General features: G+C 40.5%; 2 protein-coding genes across 2 annotated transcripts in view; one reads left to right on the forward strand and one right to left on the reverse strand.

Moving 5' to 3' along the window:
- CTNNA1 (catenin alpha 1) overlaps positions 1-18398 on the reverse strand; it is a 170358-nt gene that overhangs the window by 56040 nt on the left and 95920 nt on the right. The gene's annotated exons all lie outside the window — the stretch shown is intronic.
- Positions 7296-9201, forward strand: LRRTM2 (leucine rich repeat transmembrane neuronal 2). The gene is made up of 2 exons (XM_054568586.1): positions 7296-7299; positions 7655-9201. The coding sequence occupies exons 1-2, from the start codon at positions 7296-7298 to the stop codon at positions 9199-9201; spliced, it is 1551 nt and encodes a 516-aa protein (XP_054424561.1).

Raw genomic sequence — 18398 nt, forward strand, 5'->3', positions numbered from 1 at the left:
GCGTAACTACACCATATCCAGTTACATGGCTGCTAAGGCACAGAACTGCCATGAACTAAATAACAATGAATTTGAGGCACTTTCCCATCAAATCCTGGGAGGTCAGAATGAGCACGTGAACTATTCCTTTCTCTTTGGGGAGGGGAGAGAGGGGATGACAAAAATCCACTATAAAGAAAAAAGTTAGAGAGCCAATACTAAGAGGTCCCTGGCACAAGTTGAAACATGTAGCTGAGATATTGCAATCTGTTTTCAGACACCAGGTTTCATTTTATTTTTTTCTTTAAAAATCGAGTTATCACCTACTTGTTAAATAGTTGCTGTGCATAGTAATTTGGGAAGTTCTCAGAAGCACAAACAGGTATATAAAGCCAACAGGTATACAAATTAAATATATAAAGGTCACAGAATAAAAATTTAATTGTGAAGGTACCAACAATCCAGGGCAGCAGGAATAAAAAAATCTCAACTGGGGATATTTTAGAAGGATTTTTAAATGCTCAGTTAATTGGTAAAACTGGGCTAAAATTTGTGATAAACTAGGGAAGTCTTCTGGTTTCCATACTGATTAAAAAAAAAATTTTAAAGGGCTCAGATCCTTTCTACCCTACTGAAGGTAATAGTTTAACAGGGAATCCTTGTTTACTAAAGATTCTACAGCATCTTATGTTCACCAAGTGGTTCAAGTATGTGTTTGTTTTATTATTTAAAAAGCTTCTCGTCACCTTAGCCATTCATTAAAATTAAGTATATAGAGCAAAACCATACACTTTTAAAAGACAAATGACTAACTGAAATAATATGTAAAATAGTTGGCAAAGTTCATTTATTTATTAAGGAAAAATGTCTTAAAAAACTTTAAGAAAATGATCAATTTTAGGAGTGGGGTGTGTGGAATGAGCACAGTGTACAAAAATACAGAGTCTACAGAAAAGAACAAAAATAACAACATACCTACATACAAAATGATGCTCAATCTTACTCATAATTTAAATTAGAACAAACCAAACAGCATTTTTCACCTATCAGATTCCCAGATATTTTAAAAGTCTGCTGGCTTCCAATATGGTGTTTGGGGGACAAGCTGGGATGGGTGGCTAGTGCATACTTACAGGCTACTATGGGAAGTATAAAATAGTTTAAAAATTTTTGGAAGGCAATTTGGCAATGCCTATCAATTCTAAAGGTACATATCCCTTAACCTGAAATTTTATGGTTAGGAACTTCTATTAGTATAAACTTGCCTAAGAATACAAAGATATTAAAAAGATATTCATTTTATACTGTCTGTAAAAGTTAAAAGCCTCAAAACAACCATGTCCATAAGTTATAGTATAACCATATACGGGAAAAACTATGCAGCCCTTAAAGACACACTCACATCCACAAACACACATGGGAAAAATTACGAAGCCATTAGAAAGACAGACCCCCTCACTATCCCCCCAACATGGAATAAGCAGCAGGACAGAATCAGCTCCCACAAGAGCTCAAGCCTCAGTAAGCCACATTTCAGCAACAGGGGTATGTACACACACCTCAGCTGCGGCTATAATGTTACATGCTGCAATAGCCTTTCATAATAAGAATGCGCTTTCACTCTTTGGGCCAAACTTTTGTTATTGATTTTCTCTGCATTGATGACATCACATATTTCAATATTTTTTGCTTGCATTAGCATATGTTGCTGTCCCTCTATCCCAGAGCGCATTTAAAGAAGGTTCTGAGGGAATGATATTTCCAAGCTTCAGCATCCAAAACTTGCTAGCATCGAGACAATATACATGCAAATCTACCTTTTCAAATTGAGCCAATTGGGTCAAAGAGTCCTCTACAACTGAAAAGGATTCTTCAAGAAAGCACGAATGTGTATCTTACTCTTAATTCTATCCTGTGCAAATGGCTTTGAATATAGCACATGGCCATCTATGTAGGCAGGAGGAAACACATCTAAATAGAAAGCTACTTGAAATGTGGAGAGGAAAAAGCAGGAAGGACAAATCCAAACTTGGCTGTATTTCAGGATAATGGAGTGGGAGGGGGGGAAGGGGAAGGGGAAGGGAAGAAGGGGAGGGGGAAAGGAGGGGGGAGGGGAAAAGGAGGGGGAGGGGGGACGGGGAGAGGGGAGAGGGGGAGGGGTAGAAGGGGGAGGGGTAGAAGAGGGAGGGAGTAGAAAGGGGAGGGGGTAGAAGGGGGAGGGGAGAAGGAGCAGCAGCTGCTGCCGACGCCTGTCTTGCCCAGAGGAAGAGGAAAACACGAACATGATGAAGCCACTGGCAACAAGAATAAGAAAAGGGCTTGGCAACATAAATTTCAATCAGTCTGTGCATTAATCAAGACTTCAGGATGGTTCTATTTGGTTTGGTTTGATGTCTATGGTGGGAGAAATAAAAGATTTTCATGGTTTAAATGAATCTCTGCCCAAACTTCTATGGAAGATTTCCCCTCGCCTAACATCTGACTCAGGTGCATCACACTGGGATTTACTGATCAATTACTTAGCCATGGGCACAGACTACATGGCTAGCACAACAGAATTAGGCTGTCATGTTATCCTAGCCCTGCCACACCCCCAACAGCAAGAAATGCCAGAAGCACAAGCCTCCAAAACTAGAATAGAAACCCCAAACTTCTTAAGCTGCAGCATCAAAAGGAACACACCATTACTAGCGTAACCATCAATCCCCTTACCACCACTTTCTCGGTCGTATTACTAACAAAAGAACAAAAGGACTTTTAAAAATCAAAATCAATCAAGGGCTGGGATGCAGACAAAAATCCAATAAAAAATGGGAATTCTGGGGGCCTGATGTGGGGAAATCTTTGTTTTAAAGGTTTTTGAAAGAAAAGATTCCCAGCAACACAGATATACCATACTTACTTACACTGAAGTCCACTGTGATTGCAACAAGACTCTAGGAGCCTAGAATTCTGAATGCTCTCAGGCCTTCTGGCTCTACCTGGGACTATCAGCTTCCCTTTAGCCCACCTCCATCATGACAGATTGGTGAAACTATTAATCCTGACAAATTCTATCTGCCTCAGACAGGTTCCATTTCCTTCAAAGATAACAAGGTAATATTTAGCAACAAACCCCAGTAATTTTTCCTGTTTTTAAATACCAAACCAAAAATTTAAAGGAAGTTATATGTTTGCCTCTAAATGCATGCATATTTTAAAGCAGTAGGCAACTCCAGGATTTACGATAATCTTCTTCCATCATCTTTCTGTCCTCCCTCAAAACAAACAAACAAACAAACAAACAAACAAAAAACCCCACTTACTCTACCTACAGGTCTTGATACTGAATAGGGACAAGTAAGAGGTTGCCAACTAAGATCCCAAAAGGTCCTTAGTAGGGGATGTACTCACATCCATAAAATCTAGGGCCTCCATCCTAAAAACTATCACTTTTTGATGAACGAGAGGATATCTTCCAAGTAGCGGTTAAGACTGGCAGCAACAAGGTTTATTTGAACATACTTCCCCAAAGCACCTCTGTACAACAACTCTGGTGCTGGGTTATGACAATTTTTAAACTTGGGCATGACTAACTAAACATTTGGCCTTTTAGTATAAAAGCGAAATCAAGCTCCATCTGTACTACAAACGAATAGGAAATTCCATGTACATTTCTGTACACGGGCTTCTCCAAGTGGGAAAATAATTCTCCTTAATCCGCAACACATATTAAGAGCAAACTTTCAGGTAAAGGAATGCAGGTAACGATGGCACCTAGGCTCTGCTGATTGACTCACATAATCTGCTTAAACCCATTTACAGAGGGAAGAAATGGTGGGATTAGATTTTACTGCTCCTTTGATATGGATAGTACCCTCCAGAAGTTGTACTGCCACCTTATGTCAAAGGCATATGTATGCAGAATAAAACTGTTCTAAAATGAAACCAAGAAAAAGTTTAATTCAGAAAGAACATGGGTTTCTGTTTAGTCCTCTTAGATAAACACCAAAAAAATGATACAAAATTTCATCAACAGGAACTGTGTGTTCCACCAATTTTAAGATAAACACCATTACCTTCTTTGGTTCCACTGCCTGAACCTTTTGAACCCAAAAAGAGGCCAAGTCAGCAAGATGGCTGGTGATCTAGAAGGAACTGTACACTCTGGGTACTATGATACTGCATTATTGCCCTCTATTCCAGATGCATCAAAAATAATTACTCTTGATTGCACTGGTGCTTCTCTGGGCAATTTTTCTTGCCCACAAATCTGTTATAATGGTACTGGGAAAATACAATTTAAGCATTTCCCATTTGTTAGTATATAAGAGGCAGGCCAAGTGACCTAGAGAGCAGAAAGGAACCAAGAGTTCAAAAAGGAGATGCTTTTCCTTCTACATTTTCACATACAACTCTTTCCTAATCGTGGCTGCTCTAATCCAATTGACTCTAATGCTTTTCTCCACGTGGAACTAAAGTGGTTACTTCAGGGAAGAATTAATCCAGATCCTCCTGCCTGGCAAAGGTTTTTGGAACATTTTTTTCCTTCCCATCAGAGGGTGGCTGATTTCAATGAGGGCATTTACAGTATCCCAAGCGGGGGAAGGGAGGGAGGGTGGGTTTATCAGATTCTCCCCCTGGAAGTTTTGGAACCAAGTTCCTGCAGAATAGTAACTCTGAAATCTAGGGTCACAGACCCTCTAAGAATCTGATTAAATATTATTCACAGAATAGTGTACAAGCAACAAAATTCCACAAGCCAGCCTATGGACCATGTTAAGAGCTTCTAGACTATAGACAGACTTTGGAAAGGTTCAAGGTCAGTAGCAGAAGCAGCATCCTTGAAGTCTAAAACAGGACCTCTCCCTTACTTTCTTAACCAGAAAAGGAAAATGATGGGAGTACTAAGGCAGGCTCATTCCTGAGAACAGGCAACTTTGGCTTGGGTACTTCTCTTTGGGCTGGGAAAACTGTCTTAGACCCTGCCTGTCAAATCTTCCCTTCCCCTCTGCTTTCAGAAGTGTCAGACCTGCCCTGTGGTCTGAAGACTCTACTGGCTCTCAGGAGTGTCCTGCTGTCTCCTCACTTCTTTATACTTCCCAGGTATTTTCCCCAATAAAACTCATACTTCTAATCCCATTTTGGAGCCTGCTTCCAGGAAGACTCAAACTATACACCTGCAGCTGCTGCCATTTTCACAGCACCTTTACACAGACAGCATCTTGAGAAAGAGACCTTGAATTCTTCCAGTCCTCACTCCAGTACCACACTCCAACACACAATCTATACCCCTTAAGACAATGACTTCTTAGCTTTGCCCCATAGGATTAAGGCCCTCGAAGCCAATAGACCAATGATGTTTCACAGAAACCATGGGTACAGGTTTGAGATTTCTGCTTTCAGGTGTGATATAAGGTCCACTACAGATAAATGCCAATGTAAGAGAAACTGGCACGGAAGGCAATATCAATAAGGCACGATGTGGAAGAGGTCTTACCTTTGTCAGGCCTAAAAATATGACCGTGACTCATGCTAGAAATATTTTTCACACTTACAGAACACTAAACATGGAGCCGTACAGCCCTAGCCAGGTGGCTCCCTTGATTGGAGCACCATCCCATATACCAAAAGGCTGCAGTTTTGATCCCTGGCCCAGGCATGTATAGGAAGCAACCAATCAATGTTTCTCTCTCACATCCATATCCCTCTCTCACATCGATGCCCTTCTCTCTTTCTCTCCCCCTTCCTCTCGCTCTAAAATTAACAAACATATCCTCAGGTGAGTATTTAAAAAAAAAATTAAACATGGAGCTGCACATTCATAACCAAGCTCTGAAAAGTGATGACACTATTCAATAGGGAGGAAGATAGAGTTAAGTCAAGTAAAAAGAGCCAAAGCAAAATCATATTCCAAAGTTTAACAGACCTTTTGTATTCACTAGACAAAGTCCAACAACTGTATGTGACTCGAAGTCAGTTCTTAAGTATGTCAGTAGAAGCTATTAAGTGCACAAATAAATGTTCTATTACTTGAATGCCACATTACCCAATCCCAGAATCAACTGAGGCTTCCAGCTGATGGGAGTAGGTGAGATTTTGAGATAAATACACGGGATTGTGTCAAAATTCAGCCATGCTGTTATCACTTGTCCTACACCATTTCTCTTCCACTATTAAGGCTTAGGGAATGCAGTATTAAATTACTGTATCAACCTACCTTTTTCTCCTGTGATAAAAATATTATTATAAAATAGGACAGAGGAGGAGAAATCTTTCAGAGTTCCTCTGAAATTCTCAAAAAGAAAAATAACCAAATCCTTTGCAAGCTTTTTCCCCCCTCTATTCTTGGTCTGTGATGTTAAGCTCTTAGTGACAAAGAAACCAAATCCACTTATCTAGTTTACTAACACAGTGAATGCAAATTGCAGTCATACTTCCATTTTAACAAAGCATGACAACAAGGTGATTGAGTAGCTTCACAAACTACCAGAGCAGAGGGCACTAACTTGTATAGGCTGGCGTTAGATCAGTACTTTATAAATCGTGCAGGCTCCTCATCATTTAGATGGTCTTTCTATGCAGAATCTGCAGCCCAGCACTGGCTCTCACAGGCATTAAAAATCATCACTCTGCTAACCCAACTCACTGTTCAGACGGGTCTTCTTGAATGCAGCCTTTATTACCACCTCACTGCTGCTTCCTACACTGAAGGAATACCATGTTTTTAAGTCAGGAGTTCTTCTTTCTTTCATTATTGTAACCGGGGGTCTTACAATGACCCGATACTGTTACAAAGCACGGTGCTTTATAACAGTAAAGCTTCTGGAAAACCCAAACAAAAGACACGTCACCCGGTGACGTCAGCCTATATACAGTTCTGTGTGGTCGCAGCACATAAGCAAATCCATTCTTGTGCCATTTCTCGGAAAAGCTTTTCAGTAAATGCACTCATGCTGCTCCAGGAGCTCTTCTCTGCAACAAGCCTCCCATCTGCCATCAACAAGTTAAGACTGAGAGAACTAACAGCTGCGAAAAGGAAAGACTGATGCTTTGATTAACCAGCTGAGCAGTTAGAGGAGGGCAAAATTAATAATTTACATTCAAATGTGATTTAAGGGATCAGAGCGGTCACAGAAAATGAAACCAATGCTTTTGAAAGGAATATCCTAAGGAAAAAAACAACTCACCCTGGTGGATTCAATTTTGCTCAAAAAGCCTGGGACACACAAAACAGGAAACTGGTCAAAGGCTCCTGCATGTTAGAGCCTTTTACAGACTCGCTGCGTTGAGTCTAACAACCGCGACTGAATGCAGGCTCCAATGTGCTCAGAAGAATGGGTAAGTCTATGCATTTATGTGTCTTGTACAGTCAGCGAGGAATCATGCTTTTTAAAATAAACCACTGAATTCATTTGTTATAAAGGGAATCACTGTCATGTTTCTGTATATTGACATTTAGGTTAAAAGCATATATTGCAGATGACAGGGTATGTTTTATCTTCATAACGGTTTAAGTTTTATTCCAGTCATACTAACAAGGTTTTTCTGCAGTAAATGAAAAATGAATTATATGCAGTGAAATATTTCACCATAACATTATGTGAAACCACTGTGTTGTTGTTTTTTTTAATAGCTCATATATTCTGCTGAAAAATATCCTATCTTCTTGTTTTCCTTCAATTATATTCTGCAGGCTTACATTTCAAGTGGCCGTTAGGGGCCCCTATGCTGGCAGCAATATATGCAATGAGTATGGTTTTAAAAATGCTGCCTGCCCTGGGAATGGCGTGTCCACCCAAATGCCGCTGTGAGAAGCTGCTCTTCTACTGCGACTCTCAGGGCTTCCACTCAGTGCCAAACGCCACAGACAAGGGCTCCCTGGGCCTGTCCCTGAGGCACAATCACATCACAGAGCTTGAAAGAGATCAATTTGCCAGCTTCAGTCAACTTACCTGGCTTCACTTAGACCACAATCAAATTTCAACAGTAAAAGAAGATGCTTTTCAAGGACTATATAAACTTAAGGAATTAATCTTAAGTTCCAACAAAATATTTTACTTGCCAAACACAACTTTTACCCAACTGATTAACCTGCAAAATTTGGACCTGTCTTTTAATCAGCTGTCATCTCTGCACCCAGAGCTCTTCTATGGCCTCCGGAAGCTGCAGACCTTGCATTTACGGTCCAACTCTCTGCGGACTATCCCAGTTCGCCTATTCTGGGACTGTCGTAGTCTGGAGTTTCTAGATTTGAGCACAAACCGTTTGCGAAGTTTGGCTCGTAATGGATTTGCAGGATTAATCAAACTGAGAGAGCTTCACCTAGAGCACAACCAGCTGACGAAGATTAATTTTGCTCATTTCCTACGGCTAAGCAGTCTGCACACGCTCTTCTTACAATGGAACAAAATCAGCAACTTGACATGTGGGATGGAATGGACCTGGGGCACTTTAGAAAAGCTAGACCTGACTGGAAATGAAATCAAGGCTATCGACCTGACAGTGTTTGAAACAATGCCTAATCTTAAAATACTCCTAATGGATAACAACAAGTTAAGCAGCCTTGATTCCAAGATCTTAAATTCCCTGAGATCCCTCACAACTGTTGGTCTCTCTGGCAATCTGTGGGAATGCAGCCCTAGAATATGTGCTTTGGCCTCCTGGCTGGGCAGTTTCCAAGGTCGGTGGGAGCAGTCCATCTTATGCCACAGTCCTGACCACACCCAAGGAGAGGATATACTAGATGCAGTTCATGGATTTCAGCTCTGCTGGAATTTATCAACCACTGTTACAGCCATGGCTACAACTTACAGAGATCCAACCACTGAATATACAAAAAGAATAAGTTCATCAAGTTACCATGTAGGAGACAAAGAAATCCCAACTACTGCAGGCATATCAGTTACTACTGAGGAACACTTCCCCGAACCAGACAATGCCATCTTCACTCAGAGGGTAATTACGGGAACAATGGCTTTATTGTTTTCTTTCTTTTTTATTATTTTTATAGTGTTCATCTCCAGGAAGTGCTGCCCTCCCACTTTAAGAAGAATTAGGCAGTGCTCAATGATTCAGAACCACAGGCAGCTCCGATCCCAAACACGACTCCATATGTCAAACATGTCAGACCAAGGACCATATAATGAATATGAACCCACCCATGAAGGACCCTTCATCATCATTAATGGTTATGGACAGTGCAAGTGTCAGCAACTGCCATACAAAGAATGTGAAGTATAATATCTACCCATCATCAAAATTACATCAGATAAGTAACCTATTTTACATAGTAGGGGCTAAATAAATATCTAATTTTTAACAACAGTGACATTAAGCCTAATTTTCAAAACCAAGTGGAGACTTAAGTTTTTGAAGTATTGAAGTGTTTTTAATTTTTTAATGAAATCATATTTTAAGTGTGAAATGAAGCAATGCTCACATTAATTTGCACTCTTGTTGGGAAGTCTAAAAATGCTTCAAAATAAGACATTTCATGTATGTGATTATGTATTACTGAGTGTAAACATTTACACTAAGGTCTCCATATGTTATTTTTTCCTACTGAGAACGGTTTGGAAAGAAGCTACTGAGCAGAAAAAGATATGGATCAATACTTGTTTGATCATCGCTTTCCATCCCACGTACCACCACTGGCTTGCTGCTTAAAAGGAAACTTAGCAAAGTTCTCTTGTATGATAATTTGGTATTTACTCAAATCTACAATTTATTGCCAGTGTGGGAAGTATAATTTCATGTATGCTGAAGTCTGGTAAATATTAAATACTCTTCTTCTAGCGTTTTTGCCTGGGTTAATAGATATTATCAAAGTCCACATCAAAAAAATCAAGCCCTTTATGTAATTCTAATAAGCTAAGTGACTCTTTAATATATTTAAACAATGAATCCAAGTGATTGGAAAAGGTCTCATTACAATGAAATCAATACTAAATTATACTGACTTTGCATCATACATCTCTAGTTTGACATATAATTTAACATGTTGATTTTTGTGGCACTTAGACTATTATTTTAAACTATTATTATGTTACCACTTTACTAATTAGTTTACTAAATCTTATATTTACATTTATATGTAAAAAGATTTAGAATACAGTTTGGAGAGAAAAGAGAGCAACTGAGTCACCTTAATCCTATGATTTGCTCCCTCTGGTTGGAAAGCACACACAAAATTCCCTCTCTCCACTGTCATGATCAAAGCTGCCTTGAAAAAGGGGTTTAAACCTCTTCCTTTTGCCTTTTCCTGATCCTTGAACCTCAGAGCCAAATCAAAAATAATTGGCTAGCATCAGGCATAACACTAATTCTTACTAGAATATATTATAAAGGAACCGTTAAAAAATCACTTTCTAGTATTATATGCTAAAACCTGATCTTTTGATAAAGATACATATTCACAATCTAAGAGCAGTCCCTTCTAAGTGAAGGGAATAACATATTACTGAAGCAAATCTTTCTGTGGCAGAACAATCCATCTACATGCTTATGCAGCCACACAGTGGTAACTCAAAGGTGGCACAGAGGTGAGGGCATGAAAGGGAAAGGCAGCATTTTGAAATCTGACTCACAAAAACAAGTTAGCTGAAGTTAAGAGGCAGCCAAGAGTGAGGCAAACGGGTAGCTGTATACTATCTACAGGCCCTAGGACCTGCAACTGAAAAGGGGAGGAGGAGGAAGTTCTCTAGTGTTAATATAAACATTCTGTAATTAACAAATGATAATGATATCACACTTTTCCTGTAGGAAAGAGCCACAAGTCTTACGTTTCTTCAATTATGATTTATATGGAGAAATTATAACGTATTTGGAATTCAGATGAAAACTACCAATTCACAGAGAATTTTTCCATAAACAAAGTTCTATGTATGTAGCAGCAAAAAACAAGACATTAGACTGCTGACTTGATTTTAGAAGAATGAGCATTTCACAAGTGACATTTACTGTATGTGAAAAAGAAAAACCACTACCATAAAAGAAAAAAGTTATCTTTTCCTTAACATGACATCCCTTCATTCACAGCATATTTTCTTCATTGGACTGAATTGAAAACATGTTACGACTACAGTTCAACCCATGAGGTTTAACTGCAATTTTTTCTTTTTAATATTAAGAGGGATGTCTACCTACATTTCAAAGAAAATGTGTCTCAGTAAAAAGCAGACAAGATCACATATTACAGTAAAAATGCACACTGAATTTTTTTAAGGTGGGTAAATTAGTTAGGCAAAGTCTCAGCCCAGTTGAGTTCAGCTGATCTTGAGCAGTGAGTATTTCATCTCTTGTTAAACCAGACCCTGGGTCTGCCTGAGCAGGGACAAAAGCTGATTTTATGGCATATAGCACAGCTCACTGCTTTCCTACAGAAGGGCTGGATCTGAAATCCCCATTACAATTGAGAGTTCCACAAGATAAAATTTACCAACTCATTTATCAGGGAAGCCACAGCCATTTGTCAGAGAAAAGCTTTGTCACAATACAGCTGTGTCCTGAACACACAAGATTCCACTAACCCTGAAGGGATAGTAAAGGAGTATTTTCTATCATTTCAACAACAATCCAAATTAATTGAAACTATGAGGACAAGGGTGAGAAGTACTGGCTGGGAATCCCCACATTAATCCTAAAGATTTCAGTGTGTAAAAGGGATCATCAATCAGCAAAATCCCTAATGAATGTAGAAAAGTAAATTGGAAAAGCAAGCCATTTAGTAATTCAGGGGAACAGCAGAGCCAAGGACGCCACAGCATACCTTCAAGTTAAAAAATAGCTGATTTTTTTGCCCTCCATTTTCTTGGTAATGCTCTCTGGGAAAAAAAGTGAGTAACAATGCCAAATAGCACGTTCCTTTTTTATTAAAGCTCAAACTTCCTTTTTGAATTGCCTATAGAGGATGGGAGTCCATTTAATTTTGGACTTGTGTTTTGGTATCAGCACAGGTTTGAAGATGAGACTGTTGGTCACATGTGCTCTCTCTACCAACTGGCTAGGGTGAAAGAGCATCACAGCCACACTGCAGATCCTGCTAAGGCAATGTTAGAGCTTTTTTTTTTCAGTTTAGTTTTTTTTTAATCCTCCTGAGCCTCCTCTCCCCACAACACACCCAGTCCCCATGCCCGACTTAAGGTTAGAGGAAAATAACCACTTACTAAGAACCAGAAAAATCTCTCTGTAAAGCTAAAGAAGCTTACGATACTGTACTCACCTAGTAACCAAAAGCTAGTTTGGAATCATTTATATTCATTTCTGTAGTTTGCCAGGGATTTCAATCACCTCTCTAAAATGAGAGTGAGCTGGTTAGTTGCAAATCCACAACTCAGATAGAATATCGACTGCCAACATCAAATCACAAAGATACTAATTTTTTAAGCCAAAAAAATCTGCTCTGACACATGCAATTTCTTAATGCACCGAAGTTAATTTCTGTACCAATTTAATGAATGGAATTGACTGAACTTCCCAACTCCACTAATTATTAAAATCCACCTGCTTATTCTGATGCTAGTCACCAAGAGCTAGACTCCATCTGTCCAATAAAAATGAGCCCCATGTAGCACGAGGTCTGAATCCTAAAATTGAAAAAGACATATTTTCTTAAGGCATACTTCCTACACAGAGCTATTGGATGGGTGGAGGGTGGGGGAGATAAATAGTCCATTCTCCCTCTAAATTGTAGCTATCAATATGAAAATGAAAAAAATATTTTTAGAGGCTGACTTATATGATCATTTTCCTAATAAAGCAATACAGTGACAGACCTGTCTTGAAAGTCTGTTTTGAGATATGCTTTTCCTATCTTATTGGTTAAAGTGCTTCAACCAGAAAAAAGACAAAGGTGATAAGGCCATCCATAGATAATTAAATATTTCTGTCCCTTAGCTAGGGAAAACTTGAATAATTTAAGGCAAAAACAAACAGAAAATGATGGTTTAAGCTTTCATCCTGTTATTGCAAACATTTGGAAACACCTGCTACTCCTTCAAGTAACCTGTTCTTCCTTGGTAATTAAAAAAAAAATTTCATCTATGGAATGTTTGTTTATCCTTTCTATCAACACAGACTGAAAACCAAAAGTACAGTCCAAACACATTGTGTTTAATTACCCTAAGAGCCATTGAGGGGCGGGGGCGGGCAAATGGGTTGGGGGGGTGGGAAGAAAATACTATTACACTGGGATTTCTGAGGGAGATGGTTAACAAAGTGCAGTGTACAGGAAAGTTTTGTTATTAAAATTGTGTATACTGAAAAAAGTGAATGTCTTTTTTTTTTTTTTAGCTTTTCTTGGTAACCTATTTTGATGTGAAACCTAAAAAACCATTTGTGACATATAGAAACCTTATTTTGTACCATGTTCTCTATAATGCCAAATGTGCCAGTCGAAAGAAGCACAGCTAACCATCACCCGTCTTCATGCAGAGACAGACAAAACTGGCAGGCTAAGAAGAAAGTAAAGGTAAGGGGAGCAAAGTGGAGCTGACTAAAAAGCTACCATGCCGATAAACAACTGTCATGCAATAAGAAGTTGCTCCGTCACAAGCCTTAGCAAGTGGACAAACAGCTGTCCACGGGGTTCCCAGGACCTAGGGTTGGCCACTGTCCCCCAACCTCCTTCACAGCAGACTATCACCACAGCCTGGGGAGCTTAAAAATGGCACTCAATTGCCTATCCCCAGCAAACAGCAACTTGGCTTCTACCTTGGGAGTCCACTGCAGTACATCCCAGAAGCACTTTGCACATCACTCCTGAGAGGGACAATCGCAGGTGCTAAACATCTGGGTTCTCTAGGATCCCTACATGACAAACTCTATACCAGATGCCAGGTCACTAAGTATGGATAGGGGAAAAGGGAAAGGAGATAGGGGCAAGGTTTTTAACTAGTGTCCCTCAACTGGCATAGATAAACATCCCCAGGACAAGATGCTATGCCTGGGCAGCAGTGGGGAAAGAAACTGCCCTGGCCTTTAGGAGGTGACTGTTGGGAGTCTGCCATACTTTCCAGAATGTACTGGCTGCTTCTCCAGGCCTAGAGCACAGCAGAGGACCAGACAGGCAGGAAGAAACAAGGCTACCCGCTTCTCCAACACCCAGGGATAAGGGAATCAGAGAAGCTAAGAGAGATCTCGCACCAAAAATCTCAGAAGTAACTAGGGCAGAGGCAGGAAGCACAGAACAAAATTTTACTGTCAGACCCATCCAGTATTCACTAGAGGGCATAGGTGATGAAGGTTTCAAATTGTACAAAAGAATAAATTCTTATACTTACCAAGTTAAAACCAGAGCTTATTAACATAATTCTCACACATTTTAACCTTGAAAATCCCATGTAAAACTACATCTGATTTATGTTATTTTAATTAGTTTTGCCTGTATGCCACAGTATTCTCAGGTTCCCACTCAAATTTATAATAGATTTCTTCAAGGTCTGTTGAAAGAGATTTTTTTTTCTTTAAATATATGTAACCAGGTAGGTACTCAAGTCTCCCTTAGAGGGAAAAAAAATGTACTACAAATTGTCATTCACAAACAGAGACAGGAAAAAAAAGAGGTGAATATCATAGCTATTCCAAACATCTTTCCTTAGCATGAGTTCCTCCTCATCAGACAGTATTTTGGGAACACTTTTGACAGACAGATGTTGAGCTTCCCTTCCCCTATTGGAAGGAGACATTAAGGAGCAAGAAATTTCCACCAGCAAGTACAATGGGGTACCCTATCCCCACAAAGCCCACAACTGAATATGCCATCCCTTTATACATAGTGGCCCAAGAGCAAAGCCCAGTCCATGGCCTCCAACTCAGGACCTCCTGCTAGAAACCAAACATGAAAGAGAATCTGTGAACAACCCTGACAGCAGTCCAATGGCTCAACCAACACCCAAAGAGAGAAGGCTCGTCTCATACTTGGGGACTACATTTTAAAACAGCAGCTCCAGAGACAATTGCCTTTTTACAACTTTCATCGAGAGACTTCACAAAAAAACCACAGTGCAGAAATGTAAAAATGTCATAACTTTACTGAATACCCATTCACATGTGTTTAGTGCACAAGAACTCTCTCTCTCTCTCTCTCTCTCTATCCAGTTTCTTTTTCCGGAAAATCATTGCACAAAAACACTATATCCACTTACATTAGCTCACCTGTTTCATCATCATGAGAACCAAAAAAGTTCCTCTTGTGATACATAAAAACATTTCCCATGGCCTAGCTGCCAATTACATACAGGGAAGCCACTCAGCTGCTAAAATCTCTGAAAACAATGTATCATTTACATATAACCTATTTCTTTAAAGCTAAGTAAACTTAGCATAATATATTCATATTTACATATATTCATAATATATTCCTAAGTACAGAATGGTTGGAATAAGAATGTAAAAAGATCAAAAGCAGAGATTCTTAACTCTAAGGGTCTGGGCTATGTTTCACAGGATATAAGAACCTTTTGAAATAATAGTACAAATATTGTGAGTCTAGAGATTTCACCAGATCCTAAGGTTTGTTGTTTCTTTTTTAATCCTCAGCCAAGGATATTTTTTTCCATTGCTTTTAGAGAGAGAGGGAGAGAGAGAGGGAGGGAGAGAGGGAGGGAGAGAAAAGCATCAACTTGGTTGCCTCTGTTAAGTACCTGGACCAAGGATCTGTAGGCACCTGGACCAGAGATCATACACATCCAGACTGGGGGCCGCACATACCTGCACCTAAACCAGGGAACTGACCCTGCAACTTAGGTATGTGCCCTGACCAGGAATCGAACTCACAACCTCTCAGTTACAGGACAATGCTCCAACCAACTAAGCCATACAGGCCAGGGCAGGGTTTGATAACTCATAAAAAAGCCCTGGTAGAACAATAAAAAAGTTCTTTCTAGGATACACTAATTAGGCCTTCATCTTCCTGATGGCCAAGGCAAAGAACAAAATCAACAGCTTTCATCTGATCCAAGAAGCAAACTGGCTTTTTTCACGGAGGAAGACACTTCTTTCATCTGATAAAGGAAACACACTAACTTATTTGGAGGGAGAGACACATAAGTGCAGAAGTCTATGAATTATTTATAAACAGAGCCAGCTATAGGAACAATAAGGAAACATGTCAGACAGTATCTCTAAGAAGGTTTTAGAGAACAGACTTGCTCTTCATGTCGGCCCTTGAGAAAGCTAAGGGTTCGGGCATGCTTTGTTGTGATCTAACCTTTGTGGTAACCCAAAGCTAGAACCTATAAAATAAGCAAGAATGAACATGTACCTGTTTAGAAGAGCAGTTTCTACTTCTGGTCAAGATGACAGTGTAGGTGGACATGGTTCACTTCTTCACATAACCACATCAATTTACAACTAAGATACAGAACAATCATCACTCAGAATGGTCAGAAATCGAGTTGAACGGAAATCTGACAACTATGGAATTAAAGAAACCACATCCATCCAGACCAGTACAAGGGATGCAGGTGCGGAAAAGGTTAGTCTCTCACCCACATGTGGTGGAAAAAAATTTGGGAGGAATATCTCAGGAACAAAGAGTCCCAGCCCCACACCAGGTCCCCAGCCCAGGGTTCGAAAACCAGGAAGGTAAGTCCCCGAATCTTCTGACTGCAAAAATCAGTGAGGACTGAGTCAGGGAAGAAACCACTGGAGCCCCAAGCAGTTCTTAAAGAACCCACACAGGGACTCATCTACTCAGACGCACTCTCTCTGAGCTCCAGCACCCAGGTAGCAGCTTGAAAGGCACCAGTGGTATACAGGGAGAAACTGAAATGTCTGGCATCAAGGCAAGTAGAGGCCATTGTCGCTTTGCCAAACATTCTCCCAACAGAGCCACAGAACGCCATTTGTCAGACTCCATCAACCTAACACTGTTTGACGAGCTTGGAGAGACCCAGAGACTCCAACCCACCCAACATACAGGCCCACCCAAGCTGCTTTTTCATATGGATGGCTGGTGCTGGCTCTTCACAACTTTCTAAATCCCATCAAACAAGCAACGGCTGGCCTCAGTGAGTCCCAGGTCCAACACTAGCAGCAGCCAGCTTCGATTCACAGCTTGGCTTCGCCTGGAATCTCCAAGCCCAGCACAAGTCAGCCATCTCAGATTGTTTTACAGCTCAGGCACGGTGCTCCAGGTAAAACAAGTTTGGGGCTGAACGTGGCCTGTACCACCCAGGAAACCCCAGGGCCAGTGCACCCAGTGGACAGCTACAGACCACGTCGGAGCACCACCACTCTGCCCCCTGCACAGCTGATCCTTCACGGGGGGCCAAGGTTGGTGGTCAGTGGTCACAGCCAGTCCTTGCAGCTCAATGGCCTGGGTAAATCCCTCCCACCACCCTGCCCACAGCAATCAAGGCTCAACTACAAGAGGAGGGTATACTCAGCCCCACAAAGGGCGCACCTCAGGTGCCCAGTTTGGGTGATAGGGGAGGCTGTGCCACTGGACCCTACAGGACACCTGCTACATGAGGCCACACTACCAAAACACAGAGTCAAAGCAGCTCTGCCTGACACAGAGAAACAAACATAGGGAGGCTGCCAAAATGAGGAGACAAAGAAACATGGCCCAAATGAAAGAACAGGACAAAACTCCAGAAAAAGCTAACCAAAATGGAGATCAGCAATCCATCAGATGCAGAGTTCAAAACACTGGTTGTAAGGATGTTCAAGGAACTCAGTGAGGTCCTCAATAGCATGAAAGATTCAGTCAGAAACGAAGGATACACTAATTGAAATAAAGAACAATTTACAGGGAAACAACAGCAGAGTGGATGAAGCTGAGAATCAAATCAATGGTTTGGAACATAAGGAAGCAAAAGATGACCAGTCAGAACAAGAAGAAGAAAAAGAATTCCCCCAAAATGAGGATAGCATAAGCAGCCTTTGGGACAACTTCAAGAGATCCAACAAGAGACGGGGCAAGAAACCGGAAATCTGTTTGAAAAAGTAATGGAAGGAAACTTCCCAGATTTGGTGAAGGAAATAGGCATGCGAGTCCAGGAAGCACAGAGAGTCTCAAACAAGATGGATGCAATGGAACCCAGTCCAAGACACATCATAATTCAATGCCAAAGATTAAAGATAAAAAGAGAGTCTTAGAAGCAGCAATTGCTGAGAAAAAAGAAAGTTAACCTGCAGGGGAGTTCCCATAAGACTGTCAGCTGATTTCTCAAAAGAAACCGGGGGCGGGGGGGGCGGGGGGAGGGCGGGGGGCTAGAAGGGATTGGCAAGAAACATTGAAAGTCTTGAAAAACAGAGAGGTACAGCCAAAACTGCTCTACCCAGCAAAGCCATCATTTAGAATTGAAGGGCAGATAAAGAGCTTCCCAGACAAGACAACACCAAAGGAGTTCATCATTATCATTATTATATGAGCTGTTAAAGGGACTTATTTAAAAAAAGGAAGATCAAAACTATGAACAATAAAATGGCAA

This window comes from Pteronotus mesoamericanus, unplaced genomic scaffold (assembly GCF_021234165.1).
Source record: "Pteronotus mesoamericanus isolate MK-2021 breed Mesoamerican mustached bat unplaced genomic scaffold, CSHL_Meso_final contig_2, whole genome shotgun sequence".
Lineage (NCBI taxonomy): Eukaryota > Metazoa > Chordata > Mammalia > Chiroptera > Mormoopidae > Pteronotus > Pteronotus mesoamericanus.